The sequence below is a fragment of the Mesoplodon bidens genome, assembly GCF_964165515.1.
Source record: "Mesoplodon bidens genome assembly, chromosome: 1".
NCBI classification, from domain to species: Eukaryota; Metazoa; Chordata; class Mammalia; order Artiodactyla; family Ziphiidae; genus Mesoplodon; species Mesoplodon bidens.
In genome coordinates, this window is record NC_138176.1 from 27,305,205 (window position 1) to 27,326,766 (window position 21,562).

At 41.2% G+C, this 21,562-nt stretch overlaps 1 protein-coding gene across 1 annotated transcript in view; it reads left to right on the forward strand.

Moving 5' to 3' along the window:
• Positions 1-228: 228 nt before the first annotated feature.
• Positions 229-21,562, forward strand: part of ARL3 (ARF like GTPase 3) — a 32,705-nt gene continuing 11,371 nt past the window's right edge. Inside the window, exons 1-4 of the mRNA XM_081228605.1 lie at positions 229-279; positions 6,703-6,846; positions 10,684-10,800; positions 21,496-21,546. Coding sequence (XP_081084731.1) covers positions 277-279; positions 6,703-6,846; positions 10,684-10,800; positions 21,496-21,546 — 315 coding nt within the window. The 5' untranslated portion in view covers positions 229-276. The remainder of the gene's footprint in view (positions 280-6,702; positions 6,847-10,683; positions 10,801-21,495; positions 21,547-21,562) is intronic.

Here is a 21,562-nt window from a genome sequence, read left to right on the forward strand (position 1 = left end):
CGCCAGCCACGTGGGCGAGTTTTCACCATTCCCTGGGTCTCCACCAGCCTGCCACAGCCTCCAGCCGCTCCAGCAGCCCGCCTGCGCAGTGGGAGGGCACATTGGCGCGCTTGCGCACATTGGGAAAAGAGGAGCTGGGCCCCGCCCCGTCCTGCTGCTTTGCTCCTCCGCTGTGCGTACAGGGGACGTCGGGGGCGGTGCCGCAGGAGTTGCCCCTGGTAACGGGGGAGGCAGGAGGAGGAGGAGGAGGAGGAGGAGGAGGGACTCGGCGGGAGGATGGTGAGTGTGGGGCCTGGGTCCCTCCGGAGCTGGCCGGTCACCCGCCTCCCTTCCCCAGGCCCAAGGCAGGGCACTGCGCTTAAAGACAGGAGGGAATGGATTGACGCTCAGCCTGCTGTCTGGGTCCTGGATTGGTTTCGGGGGGCGGCGGAGAGCCCCGAGTGTGGGCCCTGGAGGGAGATCTGGGCCTGGGGAAGAAGGCGGGGCTTGCAACCGGTCCGAAACTAGGGGAAGGGGCTGGAAGGGGCTGTGGAAGGGTGCGTGGTTGTCCCGGTACGGAGCCAGGGCTCCATCATTACTCTGGGGATGAGATGAGGGCGGATCCGAGGAGCTACGGAGAGCAGCCTCTGCACGCAGGCTTAGATCTTCCCGGGGAATCGGCCTCCCCGTGCCGCAGAAAAGTGGGGTTCGCCAGTGCCCGGCCAGAAGCGGGGAGAGGGCCAGCGCTACTATCTTTGAGGTCGCGCCGGCGGTACCAGGGGAGATGGTAGCCTAGCTCTCCTCTTCCTCGCGATGTGCGGGCCTCTGGGGGGAAGGGTGCAAACCCCAGGACACAAAGAGGTGCCGCTTGGAAAGGATGCCTAGTGGATTTTACGCCGTCTTGGTGTCTGCGTGGCGGGCGCGCTTCTGCAGTCCCAAGTTATTTATTTGCTGACGGTTCTGCAAGGTCTGGTTGTTGGTGATGACCAGTTTCCCGTTCAATACTTAATCCATGTCGGTGGAGGCAGATTTGCTGCCCGGTCCTTAGTATTTCCTTCGGACCTGTTGCAACCTTCCTCAGCATCTGACCACACCAGAACCAAAGGCCTTAATGTCAGTTTGGAGCAGATTAAAACTGGAGGGTGGCCATTCACTTGGGGCAAGCCTTTTCTCTGTCGGACCAGATTAAAGCTTTCCCAAATTGTAAATTATGATATGTGACATGTTTGATTCTTGACACTCTCTTCCTTGTTGATTTCTCTGCAGTTAGTTGGAGGGTGTTAAAATGGAATTGAGTGATTTTAGAACTAGTCAAAGAAAAAATTGATTTTGGAGCATTTAGAGCAGGTTGGTTGGCTTACCAGCTGCAAAGAGCTAACACTCAAGCTTATAGTTACTTCCCTGCCCCAACTCCAGACCCTTTTTGACTTTTAGAAATGTTGAACCACTTCTGTTGACTTATGAAGTAAGAAGAAGCTAGATGTTCACAAGGAAAAAATACATGTACATTTGGTTAGATAACCCAATGAGTAAATTTTGATAGGAAAAAAATTTTGCAATTGATTTAACATTGTCAGATCGTTAAAGAAGTAGAATTATTTGATCTGAAGTTGCCAATCATATTTCAACACTTGCTACATTGCAGTTTTGTTAACCTCAGGCTAAACAGATTTTTACACGTTTGCTTTTTATTAATCGTTTATACATAAGCTGTCCATTTAAAGGCTAAGTTTTTCTCAACAAATGAGTACAAACATAAATATTTACACAGAAAATAACTAGAATTGAAATGAAAAAGGCATGCTAAACCGAGAGAGAGAGAGATTGCATCATAAATGAGAAACAGTTGGCTAACTTTTCCCAGTTTGTTTATCAATGTAGTGGCCTGTGTAATTTCATGATTGTTTAATTTATAATTACAAGTCACAATAAATTAACCACTGTCCTGTTTCCAGGTGCAGATTGACACTGTATACAACAAATTGACAGTGTATACAACACTGTTGTATACGACTGTTGCATTCAGTGATCAAGAGAGATTTTGATTTTCTTTTTTATTTTTTTCCTACCATGAACAATAAGAAATTAGGACAAATTATTCAGGATTCTTTATCTGATTTCCAAAATACTTTTTTTTTTCTGTCTCCAAAAGTGTGAGCTATTCTTAGAACTGTAAGTGGAACATGGAATTTAAACGGTCAGTGGTGTGATTAAGTGTGTCACATCTGGTATCCCATGAGCCCCTGTGGTAACTGTGCTAGTAAAGAGTGAGTCCCAGGTTTATTTATTTTTTTAGTCCTTTAGCTATGACTAATACATATTTATTCTTATTTTTAATTTGGAGAACTGCAACAAAAGCCCATTATTGGTTTCTCTGAACCCCTAGAGGTTCAGTTGTTTTACCCCTGCCTTAGGATACCAAGTCCTTGGTGAAATACTAAGATGACAGTAATTTTTGTGCATAACTAATCACTGTTATTTAATAGGTGAGTCCTCCATTTAGGAATTATTTATGGAGTAATTTCTGTATATATGAACCTAGTGGTAGTTATCTAGCATGTTTAACATTTGAAGATTGTTCCCAAGATTATGTTTTCCAGTCAAAAATTGTCAGTGAAAAATATAAACACAACTACTGTTTTGAGTGCCCCCTATGTGCATGCTTTACATACATCATCTCACTTAATCTTCATAGCATTTTTCTTGAGATATAAATACTGTTCCCATTTTCTAGATGGAACTATGCCAGAGGTTACACATAGGGAAGTTGAATAAAAGTCTATGAAACTCTAAAGCCCATAATGTTCTTTTCATTAGGACTCTGATGAAGTGTGAACCCACTCTTCCTGAGGAGGTGCCCGTATTTTGTTCCTCAGGAAACATTGTATTTATTTAGTAGAGAGATAAGGAGAAAGAAGACAAAATTTGGGTGAGGTTCTCCCTATCAAAGCTATACGAATATGCAGATCCAAAAAAAAAAAAAGAATGAACCTAAAATACTGTATTTTTCTCCTGCTGATTCCAAGGAGAGACAGCTCAAGTTTTCTAAACCATAAGGAAAACCAAGCTATAAATATGATATTCTGAGCCAGAGATAAAAAAGCAGTTTTTAGCACCCCCTCCTCAGGTCATATGACCAGGATTTAAATCAATCAGCTGCCACTGGTTTTTTTTTTGTTTGTTTGTTTGTTTGTTTTTGGCGGTACGCGGGCCTCTCACTGCTGTGGCCTCTCCCCTTGCGGGACGCGCAGGCTCAGCGGCCATGGCTCACTGGGCCCAGCCGCTCCGCGGCATGTGGGATCCTCCCAGACTGGGGCACGAACCCGTTTCCCCTGCATCGGCAGGCGGACTCTCAACCACTGAGCCACCAGGGAAGCCCTGCCACTGGTTTTTAAATCGCATGACCCAACTTTAAATCAATCAGCTGCTTCCCTGTACCTCACGTGACTTGGCTTTGAATAGTAAGAAATACAGAGGTATAAAAATGATGTTCTGAACAATAAATGGAAAAACAACATCTTAGAAAGTTTTTTTCTTTTCGAATGGACCATTCATTGCATACAGAATAAAGGATTCTCTTGTGGATTTCTTGAACTGTAAACACACACACACACACACACACACACAAAAAGCTATACAAATTCCTGGAAATTAATAACATCTCACTGGCAGCACCAGTTTTTTTTTGGTGAGGTAAAAGTAAATTGAAGTCAGTTCCATTTAAGCTAGGTATGGGGAGTGCATGTACCTGACAGCTGGCTTACTAATTTTAATACTTAAATTTTAGCTGGTCCTCCCAGTCACATATATTTTCCATATACCAACATATTCCTCTCTCCCTCTCCACCACCCTAGTTTCTTTGAATGACCTAGTTTGTATCATTTTAGGTCAGTACACCATGCCTCTGCCTGTAGTTGAAGTTAAGCTGATTTTGAGGCAGATAAAATGTCCATAGTCAACAGCATGTCTAGTCATGATTTGCCTATAGAAAAGTTTGTTTAAATGTTTTGTGGCTGTCAGACCACTTCTGTCCACCAGGGTGCAGATAACTTGTGTGCATGCATGCTGATACCGCACGATACACAATTAACTAAAGTTCTTGTTTCTTAAATTGCCTTTATTTAATGTCATAGGAGTACCCATCCTACATAGAGATCATATCTGTTTTGCTCACCATTGTACTTGGAACATATTATGGGTGTTTAATATAAATGAATGAATGAATGGATGTTTTGACCAAAAATACACTAAAAATTCATTTCCTTGTATTTATACTGCAAAACTCAGCCCCATAATAAAATTAACTTCTAATGGCTTTTGTCAAACTTCTAATGTCGTTTGACATTAACTATAGACATATATGGATAGAAGCATAGAGTAGACTTATTCTGCTCTTTTGTCCAGCCTTTTAAATCAGCTTACTTTGTACCTTTCAGGCAGAACCCTGATATCTATAAATATCCTCTTCCCTATTTAGCAAACGCTAATAATCCTGTGATCCCCTGTCCTCAGGAGTTGGGTTAATATGATGCTGTACTGTATTTGCATTTGTCTTGCCTAGACCATGCTTGAGATGCCATTTGTTATTTCTCTGGAAGAAAATATTAGCTGAACTTTCCATTTCTCTGTAATTTCATTTAAAGGTGCAACATGTGAAGTTACTGTTTCCTGATGAGGAAAATTGCTCATTGGAAATATAGAAGTATTATTTTTTTATACTATTAGGTTTATAAAGTTTAGTTGTAGTTAGAATATTTTCTTTCTCATCTGTGTTTTGCTTTTCTCCTTTTAAGACGAATAGAAATTATGTTTTTTTAATCACTCAATTTCAAATATAATGAGTATGTAAAAGCTCTCAGCCTGCAGAAAGCAGTATTTGTATATACTGATTTTTTTTGAAAGAGACACATGAGGAAAAACCTAAAACATTTATTTTGAACCTTGAAAATATTTTATAGAAAACAGATTCTTTCACAATGTCTACACTAGTAAATGATGCATAAGAACTTTCTTTACCTGTACCATTGTTTAATGTACACATGTGATAAATTCCAGTTGTTTTAGAATTTTATTGGAAAGGATAATGAGGACATCTAATCAGGAACTCAGGAGGAGTAATACAATGTGTTTTGCCTGTTCTTAGCCTTTTTATATCACCAGTCCCTTAAGGAGCTCAGAATTCTAATTTTAACTGTTCTGAAAGGTGGTATTATAAATGAGTGATTGCAGTGTAGCTAATAGAAGCCAGGGAGATTGCTCATAAACAGAGTTTTTAAAAGGAATGGTGTCAAATAATTCAAGGCTGGAGAAGATAAAAAACAAAAGAAAAAATATGCCATAAAAAAAAAGACTTGCTTAATCTTTTTTTGTTTGTTTGTTTCAAATTTATTCATTCTCTCTTCTCCAAATCTTTTGGGATAGAATTTGTCTGTCTTAAACTAAATGTTACATTTTATTGCTGACAGATTGAGGCATAGAGAGGTTAACGGTGGTCAGTGCGAATACAGTACTAAAAGTGGTAAACAAAGGGCCTCTGAAGCAGAAGGGAATTCTTATAATTATGCATATTTGCATATCATTGTCTCAACTCTTGAAAATTATTTCACAGAATTATCATTTGATCTTAGTGAACAGACTGGTTTGAGTTATTTCCTGGTGCGATGCAGATAAAAAACATAACCATTTTACATAATTGTAAGACTCAGTTTGAAGGAATTTCCACTTGGGCTGGGAGATTAGATTATATGCCCTTTAAACTCTGGGATTCTTTGATTCTTGATGTAACCATGCCTCATTGGAAAATGATTGTCAGCTGCAAGACAGAACAAATAACTATCTTATAAGATTTTTCTTATGTTCTTAGCTAAAAAGCAGCATGGCTTATTTCCATCCATTAAAAGAATAATAACAACAACAAACGGAAATATTAGATTACTAGTCAAAAATACCCTGGTTAAACTTTAATGTTTTTTTGCTTCCGGAATGACCTTTCAATTCCCTAATTTCTCTGTTGTATTAGATTCTTCATCTGAAAAACATAGATAATCTATACTGCACAGCTATACTGTAAGGGTCATGTGAAAGTTAGAAGATGATAGAGTATTTTGAATGATGGAGTCTTAAACAAGAACTAAAATAAAGTCTTAAAAAGAGAGCCCAAGTGCAATTTTCTACAACCTTTTGAATAGTACCTTAGTACCTTAAAATCTTACATTAACTTGGGTGGGTAATTCTGTTTATTTCAACAGCTATCATATAGTGTCTAATAAGCGCCAGGCATTGTGGGAGATGGAAGCTATCTATAGTCCTTATGCACAAGAAACTTCACTCTAGTATAAAGGAGAAAAATACAAAAATCAATTCCCTACAGTCAGATATGATGGGTGCTCTGGTAGGGTGCTCTGGTATATATATATATATAAAGGGCTTCAGGAATGGGAGTTGGTTAGTAGTACATACTTCCAGGAGTTTTGGGGTGACTGCTAAGCTGGATTAATAGAAGGAGCAGGAATAAGCCAGGCTATTTATTAAGTTGCTGAATTTACTAAAGTATTTCTGCCAAAACTTATAAGCAAATGGAATAAATGACATTAAAGTGGAAAATAGTACTATAAGCTCTCCACAACTAAGCACTTTTTTCAAGGAGGAGAAGGCATTCTGATACCCAGTAATATCAAAGTCAGTGCCTCCAAAGTAATCTCTGTTCTTCATGGTTGTTCAAGGGCTTACTCTCAATTTTGCGCAAATTGAAAAGTGCACCAGACCAGGAGGTGAGAATCCTTCTCCTGGGCTTGGATAATGCTGGTAAGACCACTCTTCTGAAGCAGCTGGCATCTGAAGACATCAGCCACATCACACCTACACAGGTGAGCGCTGCCTTGCCCCCGATGCTTGTGTGACTCGTGGAAGATGGTAACAGCAATAAACAAAATGGGAGATAGAGTTTTGTCCATTTGTAAGTTTTGTTACTGAGAAAAGTCTATACAATTTTAAAGTAATCTCAGGTTTCAAAATATATCAAGAGATTCCATTTATGTGATATACTTAGAGTTGTCAAATTCATAGAGACAGGAGAGAGAACAGTGGTTACCCAGGGGCTGGATGGATGGCGGTGATGGTTGCACAAGAGTGAATGTACTTAGTGCCACTGAGCTGCACACTTAAAAATGGTTAAAAAGGTAAATTTTATGTTACATATATTTTACAATAATTTTTAAAAAGAAATAATATAAATTTATATGTCTATACATAGCAAGATACAATCACTTCCCTCTGATCTAAGTAATTCCTTTTTAGAAATAGCTTTATCTTCTCTGATTTTGAAACTAATACATGTAGAAAAATACAGAGAGAGCATAAAGGAAAAAAAACAGTGCTGTGAGAAAAACCACTTTTAGTGTGTATTTTTCAGACTTAATAAATACAAATATATGTCTTTTTTTTTTTTTTTTTTGCCACAGCATGTGGCTTGCAGGATCTCAGTTCCCTGACCAGGGATTGAACTGGGGCCATAGCAGTGAAAGCCCAGAATCCTAACCACTAGGCCACCAGGGGACTCCCTCAATTTTTTAGATTTTTTGGGAGGGGGCCTGGTGGGGGTTGGGGGCCCTCGCCACACGGCATGCATGCGGGATCTCAGTTCCCCAACCAAGGATGGGCCCCCTGCAGTGGAAGCGTGGAGTCCTAACCACTGGACTGCCAGGGAAGTCCCTCAATTTTTTAAATAAAAAACCAATTACCTGTATTTTTATTTTTGGCTGCGTTGGGTCTTTGTTGCTGCGCACAGGCTTTTTCTAGTTGCGGCGAGCTGGGGCTACTCTTCGTTGAGGTGCGCAGGCTTCTCATTGCCGTGGCTTCTCTTATTGTGGAGCATGGGCTCTAGGCACGTGGGCTTCAGTAGTTGTGGCACGCAGGTTCAGTACTTGTGGCTTGTGGGCTCTAGAGCGCAGGCTCAGTAGTTGTGGTACACAGGCTTAGTTGCTCCGCGGCATGTGGGATCTTCCCGGACCAGGACTTGAACCCATGTCCCCTGCATTGGCAGGCAGATTCTTAACCACTTAACCACTTCCCACCACCAGGGAAGCCCTACCTGTATTTTTAAATCCAGCCTCATCAACCCTCCTCTTTCATAGGGCTAAGCAAGCAAAGCACAAAGACAGTGGTGCTCCCAGCGTGGATGTTGGAAACAAGTCCTGCCTGGAAGAACTCTAGTGGGTTCTTTAGGCCTCCTTCCCTGCAGGAAATCCTGAGAGAGCTTGACCTTTGGCCAGGCCTTTGGGTTTCCTAACTAGGGGCAGCCCTGTTGGTCTTACTTTTAAGTGTTTGAGCATTAGAGGTTTCAGCACAACCAGAGTTATTTACCATTTTCTGTCACTGTCCTGTGATAAGAGCTTGGTGTCGGGTTTGGATGGCTGTGCTGGTGTGTGTACTTCACGGCCAGCGAGTCTTACTGATTCACAGCTCTTTGCAGAAAAGTCATTTCAACTGCTACCAGATGAGCAATTTTACAGCTTCTGAACAAATTTAATGTATGGCCTGAGGAGGAGCAAATTACAGTAGTCTAGCCTAGAAGGGCTGAAAACACATATTAGCGTGTCAGGATTTCTGCCAGAAAAAGAAGGGCAAGGGGTTTTTTTCGTGTTAGTGAGAGGCTGTCTCTCTCAAGAGCACCACTAAAATGAGGACGTCCACACTGTGAGCAGGGAAATGAAATCCTAGTTATGCACCCAAAGCTCCAATTCTAACTTTCAGGCTCTGTTTGTTATGTTATGGGTGACTCTGTCATTATGTCAAGGTTTCGTATTTAGTCTTTAAAAACACACTTTTATTGTGGTTTTGTTTTATATTAGAAAAAGTGATAGATGCTCATTGTAGTAAACTTAGAATGTATAAATAGGTAAAATTGAGAAACTAGAAATCACCTATAATGCCCAGTCAGACATAACCACTGTTAACATTTGAGAATGTATCCTTTCAGGTTTTTTTCTTTGCCCATATATGGTGGGCATATTTAAAATAGAAAGTAAAAATGGCTCATACAGAGTATACTGTTTTGTATAATCTTTTTCACTTAATAATGTATCTTGAACATATTTCTACATTGTTCTGTATGCAGATACTTACACAGTACACATCTCTAAATGTTTACACCCATTCATTATTACTTCCTTAGAATAATTTCTTAGTAGATTTGTTGGGTCTGGTGACTTACAGACTTTTAAGGCAGCTGACACATATGGTCAAATTCTAGGATTTACACTTATTTATTCCCTCATTCCAGAAAGGATTTGTTGCTGGGTCTGACATTTACTACTGTAGTTAAGTGTAGAATTTTTAAACGCATAAAAGGGGTTTTGTCAATGAGTCAGAATGAAGTGCGCTTTTACAATAAGCTTAAGCCACTTCCCTTAGGAGTTCTAAAACTTCTAATTTATTCAGTCATTGGCCTTTTAGAGGAGCAGTAGTAAGCATCATCCCCTGTTGTCCTCTAGTGACTGTCCTCAGTGGAAATTAGGTGGCAGTGTTCCCGTACCGTTGCCCTGTGCCTTCTCCTTCTGTGTGATGCAGTAGTGCTGGGGAGCTGCCAGAAGAGGCAAATGTTTATGGCGGCATCCCCAGACCCACTTAACTCCAGCTATTTTGGATGAAATGTCACTTCTGTGGGAGCAGGCTGTTGATCGGATTTTTCAAATCCTGATTTCATTATGTCATTCTTGCAAGAAGATTTTTTTTTAAATCTTGCGCATAAAATGCCTTCTCTTCGAACCCCAAAGGTCTTGTTAATTTGTTTCTCTGCACATGAACTCCCAGCTCACCCTTCTTCCTGCCCCTGATTGGCTTACCTTCCCCAAAGTTCCACCTTGAGTCACTGTCCTGAAAATGAATACTTTCTTTTCAAGTTCATCAGAGATACCTATTAAAGAACAGTTTCAAATGCCCACTTGTTGGTTTGTTTGTTTTCATCACCACCTGTATGAGGGGTGCTACTCCAGTTACAAACCAGCCTCCCCCTTCGTGTCCTGAGTTCAGGTCCTTCCTTTTCGTTTTTTGTTTTTTGGGTTTTTTTGCGGTGCGCGGGCCTCTCACCGCCATGGCCTCTCCCGCCGCGGAGCACAGGCTCCGGACGCGCAGGCTCAGCGGCCAAGGCTCATGGGCCCAGCCACTCTGCGGCATGTGGGATCTTCCCAGACCGGGGCACGAACCAGTGTTCCCTGCAAAGGCAGGCGGACTCCCAACCACTGCGCCACCAGGGAAGCCCAGCAGGCGGATTCTTAACCACTGCGCCCAGGGAAGCCCCTTGCCTCTTTTTAAACTTAACATTTGTTCTGTTGTGTTGAGTCTGCAGATTCAGCTTTGTTTTTTTGTTAGTTACAGGTAACGTCCTGTTAAATTTCACCATGCTGAGGACTCACGGGGTGGGCCGGGGTCTGTGTTGATTACCAGAGCTGTTCTCATACCAAGTCATCCTCAGCAGTTCCATGTGTGTGTGCACTCGGCATGACATCATCAACACTGACTCCAACCTGAGTGACAGTACCACGTGTAAATACATCTTTGTTCCCTATCAGAGCAAACTGTTTTCAGTATCATCTGTGTCACATCTGGCAGAGTACCTCCGAATTAATAAATAACAGAGCTGATAAATGTAACTTTGTCAGAAATTGATCTCAAAGCCTAGTAAAACTTGGTATTTTTTGTTTCAGGGTTTTAACATCAAAAGTGTACAATCACAAGGTTTTAAACTGAATGTATGGGACATTGGTGGACAGAGGAAAATCAGACCATACTGGAGGAATTATTTTGAAAACACTGATATTCTCGTAAGTACTCCTTCTGATGCATCAATTCATAATCTCTTCTCCCCTGTCTTACTAACATTTACACTGTAATTGTCTTTCTTGTCAATAATTCCATTGCCGTGGGCTTCCCTGGTGGCGCAGTGGTTGAGAGTCCGCCTGCCGGTGCAGGGGACGCGGGTTCATGCCCTGGTCCGGAAAGATCCCACATGCCGCGGAGCTGCTCGGCCCGTGAGCCATGGCCGCTGAGCCTGTGGCCACAACAGTGAGAGGCCCGCGTACCGCAAAAAAAATAAATAAAAATAATAATAATAATAATAATAATTCCATTGCTGTAACATTGCTCTTCATCACTATGAGTTTAGAGATAGCCGACAGATTGTGGAGCTTCGTGTAATTTATATAAGATGTTTTTCTGTTGCTCAGTAACAATGTTGCGCCCACACCCACCTTGGCAAATAAAGTGTTTATTAATTACCATAGTGATTTGAACAGCAGAAGTCAGAAGATTGTGCCATTGACTCCATCAACCCAAGGAAATCAATGAATCAGGTATATCCCAAAGAGAGCAACCAAGATAGTGAAGGTCCTGGAAACCATGATGTATGAGAAATGGTTGAAAGACCTGACGATGTCCTTCCTGGAAGAGAAAATGCTTGGAACTGTCTCTAGTTGCTTCAGGAACTATCTTAAGTCTGAGAGATTGGCTTCATTGTGAATAGTTCTAGGGGACCAGGCAAGGAGCAGTTTGGGGAGTATTAGGGTTTAACTCCGAATAAGGAAGAAGTTTCCTATAATCATAACTGTCCAGAAGTAGAAGAAGCCGCCTCAGGCTTCTGGGATTCCTTCTGCACTGGGATTCCTGGCTCAGGCAGCATTCAGGCAAGCAGAGGCTGAGACTTGAGCTCCTAGCTCACTGCCAAGTTCTCTAGGACTACTGTTTTAGGATTCTTAGAGATTTTACTCTCCAGGTGCATGATTTCTCCAATCCCTCGGCCTCTCAGCTCCTTCACCTCCCTTCCAGCGAGCTTGCCATCCACCCCACCTCAGCCACTCACTCATGGTCGTACCGTAAAACCAGGGCCTTTCATGAACTTGGACAGGAAAAAATGTTGCATCATATTTCCGTTAACCTCTAACTGAAAGTTTGAATTTACTTTAACTATGACCACAGACAGTAAGCTGCAAAAACACGTCGATGTCTTCATTGCCAGTAGAACTCACCTTGCATCTCAGACAGCTTCCCTCTCTGCTTCTGCTTCCTAGGTGTCTCTTTCTACCTGCTCACTCCTATCAGCATGCACACATCCTGTAGTTGCTCTTGTTTAAAACAAAGAACTCTTGGCTTCCTGCACATCCTCCTCTAGATACTGTCCCATTCCTCAGCCTCTCTTTACAACTCCTTAAAAGAATTTTCTGTGCTCTCTGTCTTCACTTCCTCTCCCCGCAGGCACTCGGAACCCTCCATTCAGGCTCACCGAGAATCCACGGTGCCGAGTCCCATGTTCAGGTTTCATTACTCATCTCACTTGACCTGTCAGCACATTTAACATAGTTGGTCGTGCTGTCCTTGAAACATTGTCTTTCCTTGGCTTCCAGAATTCCATTCTATCTTGGTTTTCCTCCTGTCTCACTGGCTACTCCTCCTCAATCTCCATTGCTATTTTATCCTTATCTCCCAACCTCCAAATGTTGGAGTGCCCCAGAGTTCAGGCCTGTGCTTTTTTTCTCTTAAGTCGCTGCTTAGATGACCTCATCCAATTTCAAGGCGTTAATCACCACCTACATGCCAGTGAATCCCAAACTGTTACCTCCAACCTGGAACTCAGTCTCATATACAGCCAGCTGCCTATTTGACACCTGAACACCAGTGGCTAGTAAGTCCCCTCAACCTCAACATGTCCAAAACCGAATTCCTATCTTCATCCACCCCTGCCCAAATCTTCTTCTCCAGTCTTCTCAGTAAATGACAGTCCTATTCATCCAGAAGCACTGGACTCATCCTGGGCTCCTTTTCACTCCCCGCATCTTCTCCATCAGCCAATCCTGTCAATTCTACTTTCAAAATATTTCTAGAATCTGCCCACTTCTCTCCATCGCCACTGCTACCGTGCATTGATTTTTTTTAATTTATTTATTGTTTTTATTTATTTATTTATTTATTTATTTGGCTGCATTGGGTCTTCATTGCTGCGCACGGGCTTTCTCTAGTTGCAGCGGGCGGGGGCTACACGGGCTTCTCATTGCGGTGGCTTCTCTTGTTGCGGAGCACAGACTCTATGCACACGGGCTTCAGTAGTTGTGGCATGTGGGCTCAGTGGTTGTGGTTTGCAGGCTCTAGAGTGCAGGCTCAGCAGTTGTGGCGCACGGGCTTAGTTGCTCCACGGCATGTGGGATCTTCCTGGACCAGGGCTCGAACCCGTGTGCCGTGCATTGGCAGGCAGATTCTTAACCACTGCACCACCAGGGAAGCCCCCAGTGCACTGATTATTGCAGTATCATTCTAACTAGCCTCCTAACTTCTGCATTGCCTCCCTTAAGTCTCTCCTCAACACTATAGCTATATTGATCCTATTAAAACATAAGCTTCCCAGCTCAGAGTTAAAGCCAAGGTTCTTACAGTGGTCCACGAAGCCCCCTACCTGCTGACTCCTCTTCCAAGCCCTTCTCACCTGGTGCCAGCCACACTGGCCTCCTTGCCATTCCTGGAACACAGGCATGCTCCCACCTCCGGGCCTTTGTCATCACTATTTACAATGCTAGAATTCTTTTTTTTTTTTTTTTTTTTTTTTTTTTTGTGCAGTACGCGGGCTTCTCACTACTGCGGCCTCTCCTGTTGTGGAGCACAGGCTCCAGATGCGCAGGCTCAGCGGCCATGGCTCACGGGCCCAGCCGCTCCACGGCACGTGGGATCTTCCCGGACCGGGGCACGAACCCGTGTCCCCCGCATCGGCAGGCGGACTCTCAACCACTGCGCCACCAGGGAAGCCCTAGAATTCTTTTTCCTTAGATATTCTCATGGTGTAGTCCCTCACCTCAGACATATTTTTATTTATTACCTTTCTCCCCCACTGTAATGTAAGCTACATGAATACAAGAACTTTTCTTTTCTTTTCTTTTTTTTAACTGTTGTATCCCCAGTGCTTAGAAAAGTACCAAATAAATGAAATGGATAATTGTTATAGATGGATTCCAGCATTAGGTAGAATGTGGCGTTCTATAACTTCTAAATTCCCTTCCAACTCTAAGGTTCTATGATTCTGTATCATTGTGGTCAAGTCCAGAGGCTTATTAATTCTATGAACTGGGTGGAACATCTACTTCACAGAGGGTTTATGAGAAGTAGTGAATTTATTTATCATGATTCTTAAATGGGGAATAATATCAAAATATAAAATTGTACTATCATCAAATCAATAAACACATGTGAGGTACTGAGATGGCCGTCACATGGGCTCATGATATTTCTGGCCCATGGTGAAGGTAAGTTCCAGTATATTCCTTGTGCCAGGTTGAAGGTTTAAATGGATGAGAACAAAAAGATGAGACACATGCATCCATCCATTTATCCATCTATTCAACCAGTTATTCTTCCAAAATATATTATATACCTTCCAGGAGAACAGAAGAGAAATGTTGGGAAAAAAGAAAATTTTTCCCTTTAATATAGAAATTTCTTCTATAATCTCAAACAATGTGTCTGGTTTTGAAATATAATTTTAGAAATTTTCAAATCTACGTAGAGGTCAAAAAAATAGCTTAATGAAACCCTAGATACCTATCCATCATCTGGCTTCCTTAATTTCAGCTTTGGCAATCTTGTTTCATCTCCCCTACCACTACTTTTTTTTTTTTGAGTATTTTAAAGCAAATCCAAGCCATCATATCATTTCACTCACGAATACTTGAAATGTAGAGATGAGTCTATAAATTGTATGAAACTATGTGTTAGAAAAACTGAACATTAAAAGTCTTTCAAGGGCTTCCCTGGTGGCGCAGTGGTTGAGAGTCTGCCTGCCGATGTAGGGGACACGGGTTCGTGCCCCGGTCTGGGAGGATCCCACATGCCGCGGAGTGGCTGGGCCCGTGAGCCATGGCCGCTGAGCCTGCGCGTCCGGAGCCTGTGCTCCGCAACGGAGGAGGCCACAACAGTGTGAGGCCCGTGTACTGCAAAAAAAAAAAAGTCTTTCAAATCCCAAAAATCAACAAGGAAAGTCCTGGAACTAGTAAGTGATTACAGCAAATTTGCAGGCTATAAGGCTAATATACAAAAGCTATAGAGTCAAGCCAAATCATTATGCTATACACCTTAAACAGTGCTGTATGTCAATTATATCACAATAAAACTGGGGGAAGAAAAGGCTATAGATTCTCCTTTACGTTTTGAGTCAAGAGTTGGGAAAAAGCAGGCAATTGAGAGAAATCACAGTTCTATCTGTTCATCTACTGGATTAGGTACTTTGAAAGAAATGTCCAAATAAGGACTGTATAGGGACTTCCCTGGTGGTCCAGTGGGTAAGACTCCACACTTGCAATGCAGGGGGCCTGGGTTCAATCCCTGGTCGGGGAACTAGATCCCACATGCATGCCGCTGCTAAGAGTTCGCATGCCACAACTAAGAAGTCCACATGCCGCAACTAAAAAAGATCCCGCATGCCACAGTGAAGATCCCGCGTGCCGCAACTAAGACCCAGCACAGCCTAAATAAATAAATAAATAAATTCCTTTAAAAAGAGCTGTATATAAGGACATTAATGCCTTAAGGCTCCATGAGGAGGTCTCAGAAACTTTCTGGTCTACAGATCAGGGTAATTTTAAATCATAAGCTCTAACATCTTGAGGGTAGACTGCAAGGTAGTTGTAATATGACCCTGGATTCCACACTTCCCATTAGCTGAGAGCACCTAGGAATTATTGGACAATCCAGCAAAAATAAGTTCACAGTAACCCTAGAGGAGCTTTCTCCAGCTATATTATGCTGCCAGTATCAGACAATATTTTGGATTGAGTCAAACCTTTTTTTATTTTCCAGTGCTATTTGAGACTAAACAAGTCTTGAGGAGCAGCTGAGTCCCCAGGGTTAGATTCTAAGGCTTTGGGGCTCTTAGCCCCCATCTGCCCGTTTTGTAGCAGCTTGGACTGACAGTGGTGGATGGGTTACATTAGTTTGCCTGTATTTAATAGTCTTCCACTGTTGGTTGAAAAGACCTATTACACTAGACTCCACGCTGCCTCGAAGAGCAGGGTTGAGGCTTGATGCATTTCGTTGCCTGGTTAATTCTTTTCAGTTCTCTCTAGAGTGCCAAAATACAGTCTTGCTTTAGAGCAGGTGTCGACAAACTGATCCAGCCTGCCTCCCGTTATTGTGTCTCGTGAGCTAAGAATGGTTTTGACATTTTTAAATGGTTGAACAAAAAATCAAAAGAAGAATAAGATTTCATGACACATGAAAATTATATGAAATTCAAATTTCAGTGTCCGTAAATAGAGTTCTGTTGGAACACAGCCACGTCCATTTGTTTATGTATTTTTTTTATGGTTGCTTATGCACTACAGGAGCAAAGTTCAATAGCTGTGAAAGAGATTGTATGGGCCACAAAACCTAAAATATTTACTACCTGACCCCTTACAGAAAAAGAGTACCAACCCCCACTTTAAATTATATGTTTCTCTAGAGGTTTGAAAGAATCAGAGCAACTCCTAAAAGTGCAGTTATTCTCAGGGATGATGACACTGAGAACATGACTTCAGCTTTATTAATTTGGGGGAAGTGACTAAGAAATTAATCCTGAGATATGATAGAAGGGAGGGGATAGGATGTCTTCCATTTCTCTTGTGCCAGGAAATAACAGCCTTTTGATAGATAAAAACACATCATTTTTTTCAAGGTATATATTAATATTAATACCAAACTCCATTTACTTTATCATTATTAGTTTTGTGTTTAAACACAACATAATTTAAGGTAATTTGCCATCATTTCTGTATCCAAAGGACATCCAGTGAGATAGAGCTCAAACAACCATCTCTTGTATTATCTCCATAACATCACTCACACTTGAGCATCAGTACTACTAGAGCACAAATAACTGAAAACAGGTTATCCAGAAAACTTATTAGTCAGTTTCACCCTCCTCTTAAGACTTCTGCTCAAGCTATCAATAAAAAGCCACACTTTTTAGTGTCATCTCTTCTGTCTCCGTCTACCCCTCTGGTGGAGAAATACTTAAGAGCAATAAAATGGCCAAAAGGTGGCAGCAGGAGGGAGGAGGACCAGAAGCAAGAGGAGAAACAAAGAGCCTTCCATTCACATGGTGGATAATCAGTCTCTGGATAATCCAAAATTGGCTGAACTTCCATCCAGAAAAAATCTTTTTCTCTAGGTCTTCCTCCCACAACCAAATAAAAATTTCCCAGCAGTTGCCAATGAAGGTGTGAATTGGCTCCGCTTAAAGCATCATTCTCATTCTGAGTGCCATGGATTATAAGTTTATTTTAGAATAGGTTTATGAAACTTAATTTTTGAAGATCCATAGTGTTTTAAGACCAGTGAAAAGCACTATATTTAACTTTCTTTAATACTTTCTGAGTATTTTTTATTTGATAATCTGTTTTTGGATTCATTTTTTTGCTCAGTATTATGTAGCAACCTAAATGGGAAAATAATTTGAAAAAGAATAGATACATGTATATGTATAACTGAATCACTTTGCTGTACACCTGAAACTAACACAACATTGTTAATCAACTATACTCCAATATAAAATTAAAAGTTACACCAAGGGGGGAAGGGGCGGGGGTGGGATGAATTGGGAGACTGGGATTGACATATATACATTATTGATACTATGTATAAAATAGATACCTAATGAGAACCTACTCTGTAGCTCAGGGAACTCAGTGCTCTGTGGTGACCTAAATAGGAAGGAAATCCAAAAAAAGAGGGGATATATGTATACGTATAGCTGATTCACTTTCCTGTACTGTAGAAACTAACACAACATTGTAAAGCAACCTGTACTCCAATAAAAATTAATTTTAAAAAATTAAAATAAAGTTAAAAAAATGGTTTTTGCATGACTAGATTAACACCTATGTTATTAACAAGAAAAAGAAAGGAAGAAAAAGAGGCTATCCTTATCCTTAGCTATTGACCTCAAGCAAGCAGATACTTGCAGGAAAAAACTGGGCAGCGCTGGGGAGGGGGTAACCAGGAGAATCATGTGCCACCATAGAAAAACAGATTTGTGGGATCACTGGAGACTGGTTTGTGCTTAGGACTTTTTCACTTGGCCCTTTTAATAAATGGGGCAGTTGTTTTATAGCCTTCCTCCTGGAATTATTGTACAATACTTTTCAAATTCTATAAAAGTTATGTGAGAAAAATACTAAATGATAGGAAGAATTTATGTACAGTTTAGGAAAAGCCCCCTTTTGACTCTTTTAATGAAAATGTTCCTTGTGAAATTTAATGTCAAAGCAATAAGTAGCAAGTAATTTAGCAAGTAATTAAAGTAAAAGTTAAAACTTTCTTAATTGGCTTTCAGCCTCTGGATTCTTTGGTATTTCAATCATCATCTTTCTTGTCTACTATTAAAACTATCTTTCCATTCCTAATTATTCTCTCCCACCTGTTTGTTTTTCATCATATCAAACACCAATTTCTTAACTGTATCTTTTTCTTTTATTTTAATTTTGACTGCGCCACGCAGCTTATGGGATCCTAGTTCCCCGACCAGGGATTGAACCCGGGACCCGGCAGTGAAAGTGCCGAGTCCTAACCACTGGACTGCCAGGCAATTCCCATTAACTTTATCTTTAATTGTATTCTCAGCCTTGTCTCAGCCTCTTCTACATTTACCTTCTCACTCATACCCTTTGCTCCCAAGCACATTTTTTCCTGCTTTGTAATCTGAGCCCAGAATACCCTCCCAGGGATTACCTGACCCTTCTCCCCTCCCTCACATCATCTCCCACTCTTGCCTGAGTGAAGGTCATCCTAATCCACTATAGACTACCAAATAGTTCTAATCCCGTCCTTGGTATTCAGGTTCACTCTTCCATTGCATTCCTTCTTTCTACATCTGTGTTTATACTATGCCTGCTACTATATAATTCGAGACCCACCAGTGGAAAACTAAGCTACCACCATGTTCTGACTTATCAGACAGTATCGAATTTTGTGTCTCTGTGGTGTGCATTGACATTGAGTCAGAGTAATATTAACAATAACAATAATAAGGCCACAAAAAAATACTGAGACCAAACACATGCATCCTTTCTCCTATGATTCTCCATGAAGGAAACACAGGTGAGAAAAGGCTGGACTTGGTCCCTGGTAAAATATTTAGCACTAGTGACTCTAAATTTTTTTATTTTATTTTATTTTTTTGGCCATGCTGCGTGGCATGCAGTATCTTAGTTCCCGACCAAGGATCGAACCCGTGCCCCCTGCCCCCTGCCCCCTGCCCCGGACCGACGAAGCACCGAGCCTTAACCACTGGACCTCCAGGGGAGTCCCAGCACTAGTGACTCTAAATGAGAGTGCATTAACTTAAGCAAAGGAATTTTAATTGTTGTTTTTTTTTTCCTTTCAAAAGAGAGCAAGTTTTCAGAGTAGAACAGAATTTTAAGGCACGTAAAGGTGGGAATTCAAGATCGTTTCTCATTGTTGTTTTTCAATGATATGTTCTTTTAAAAGAGCGTTTCCATTATACCGTTAGTTTAATAACAATTCTAAACCATAATTCCAAAAGAGACATGTACCAAAATGTTCATTGCAGCTCTATTCACAATAGCCCGGAGCTGGAAACAACCTAAGTGTCCACCATCGGATGAATGGATAAAGAAGATGTGGCACATATATACAATGGAATATTACTCAGCCATAAAAAGAAACGAAACTGAGCTATTTGTAATGAGGTGGATAAACCTAGAGTCTGTCATACAGAGTGAAGTAAGTCAGAAAGAGAAAGACAAATACCGTATGCTAACACATATATACGGAATTAAAAAAAAAAAAAAAGTCATGAAGGACCTAGGGGCAAAACGGGAATAAAGACACAGACCTACTTGAGAATGGACTTGAGGATATGGGGAGGGGGAAGGGTAAGCTGTGACAAAGCGAAAGAGAGGCATGGACATATATACACTACCAAACGTAAGGTAGATAGATAGTGGGAAGCAGCCACAGAGCACAGGGAGATCAGCTCGGTGCTTTGTGACCGCCTGGAGGGGTGGGATGGGGAGGGTGGGAGGGAGGGAGATGCATGAGGGAAGGGATGTGGGAACAGATGTATATGTATGACTGATTCACTTTGTTATAAAGCAGAAACTAATTAAAAAATTTTTAAAAAAATAAATAAATAAATAAAAAATAACAATTCTAATTTCTTTAAAGAAAGTTTGAAATTTTGATAATTTTTAAGATTAGCAACTGGGAGAACATTTAACACACTGATGATTTTTTTTTAATGACTACAAAATGATATCTCTGGTTTTCTTTTTTTTTTTTTAATTATTTATTTTTGGCTGCATTGGGTATTTGTTGCTGCACATGGGCTTTCTCTGGTTGCGGCGAGCTGGGACCACTCTCCGTTGCGGTGTGTGGGCCTCTCATTGCGGTGGCTTCTCTTGTTGTGGAGCACAGGCTCTAGGCTCGCAGGCTTCAGTAGTTGTGGCACGTGGGCTCTAGAGCACAGGCTCAGTAGTTGTGGTGCACAGGCTTAGTTGCTCCGTGGCATGTGGGATCTTCCCGGACCAGGGCTCAAACCCATGTCCCCTTCATTGGCAGGCGGATTCTTAACCACTGTGCCACCAGGGAAGTCCTCTGATTTTCTTTTTAAATTTCCATATGAAGAAGAATTAGAAGGGAACATTCATAGGAAATGAAAATAATTAATGTGCTTGGGTTCTGTAACTATAGGTGATTTTTCTTTCTTCTTTGGTCTTATCTAATTTCCCTTATCATTGTTATAGGATGTTATTTATACAATAAATAAAATTCAGTGATGGGAAAGAAGGCTTGGGATTTATAATTTACGATAAATCTCAAAACTTCTCTTACTCTGGCAAAGCCTATGCTCCTGCTATTTCCAGTACTTGATCTTAACCTCCCAGCACCTGAAGGCAGCATACAGTTAATACTGAAAATGGTTCTTTGAGAATGATGATGTTCGAAGTCTATAGGATTTGTAAATGCCTCAAAACACTGTCCCTTCCTGACAATTTGGGACACAGTATAGCAGAGTGCTTAAGAGCCACTAGGGACTTTACTGTCAGGTATGCCTGAGTTTGAATCCCCATTTTGTCATGTACCAAACGTAACTTGGGTAAATTACTTAACTTCTTTGGGCTTATGTTTATTTATGTATAAAATGGGATAAAAATGAAATCTAACTCACGGAGTGATAACGAGGATTAATAGGGTATATCTAGTAAGAATGTTCAGTGAATGCCTGTTAAATATATCTATTTTTATCCTGCTTGGCTCTCCTGACTTCCTACTTTGGAGCTTTGCTGGAGGTATTTTCTGGGCCTCTCCATTTAATTAATTAATTAGTTTATTTTGCATCCGTAGATAAGAATTACCAGCTCAGTTTCAGGATGCTGCGCTAATGTGAAATCTGCTGATTGGGAATCATCTGCTTCTTCCCTAGAAGTTGCCCTGTCTGTTTCCATATTTGCTTATTGAAGTAGCCTTCTTCTTTTACTTTACAGATATATGTAATTGACAGCGCAGACAGAAAAAGATTTGAAGAGACGGGTCAGGTAAAAAATTGTTCTG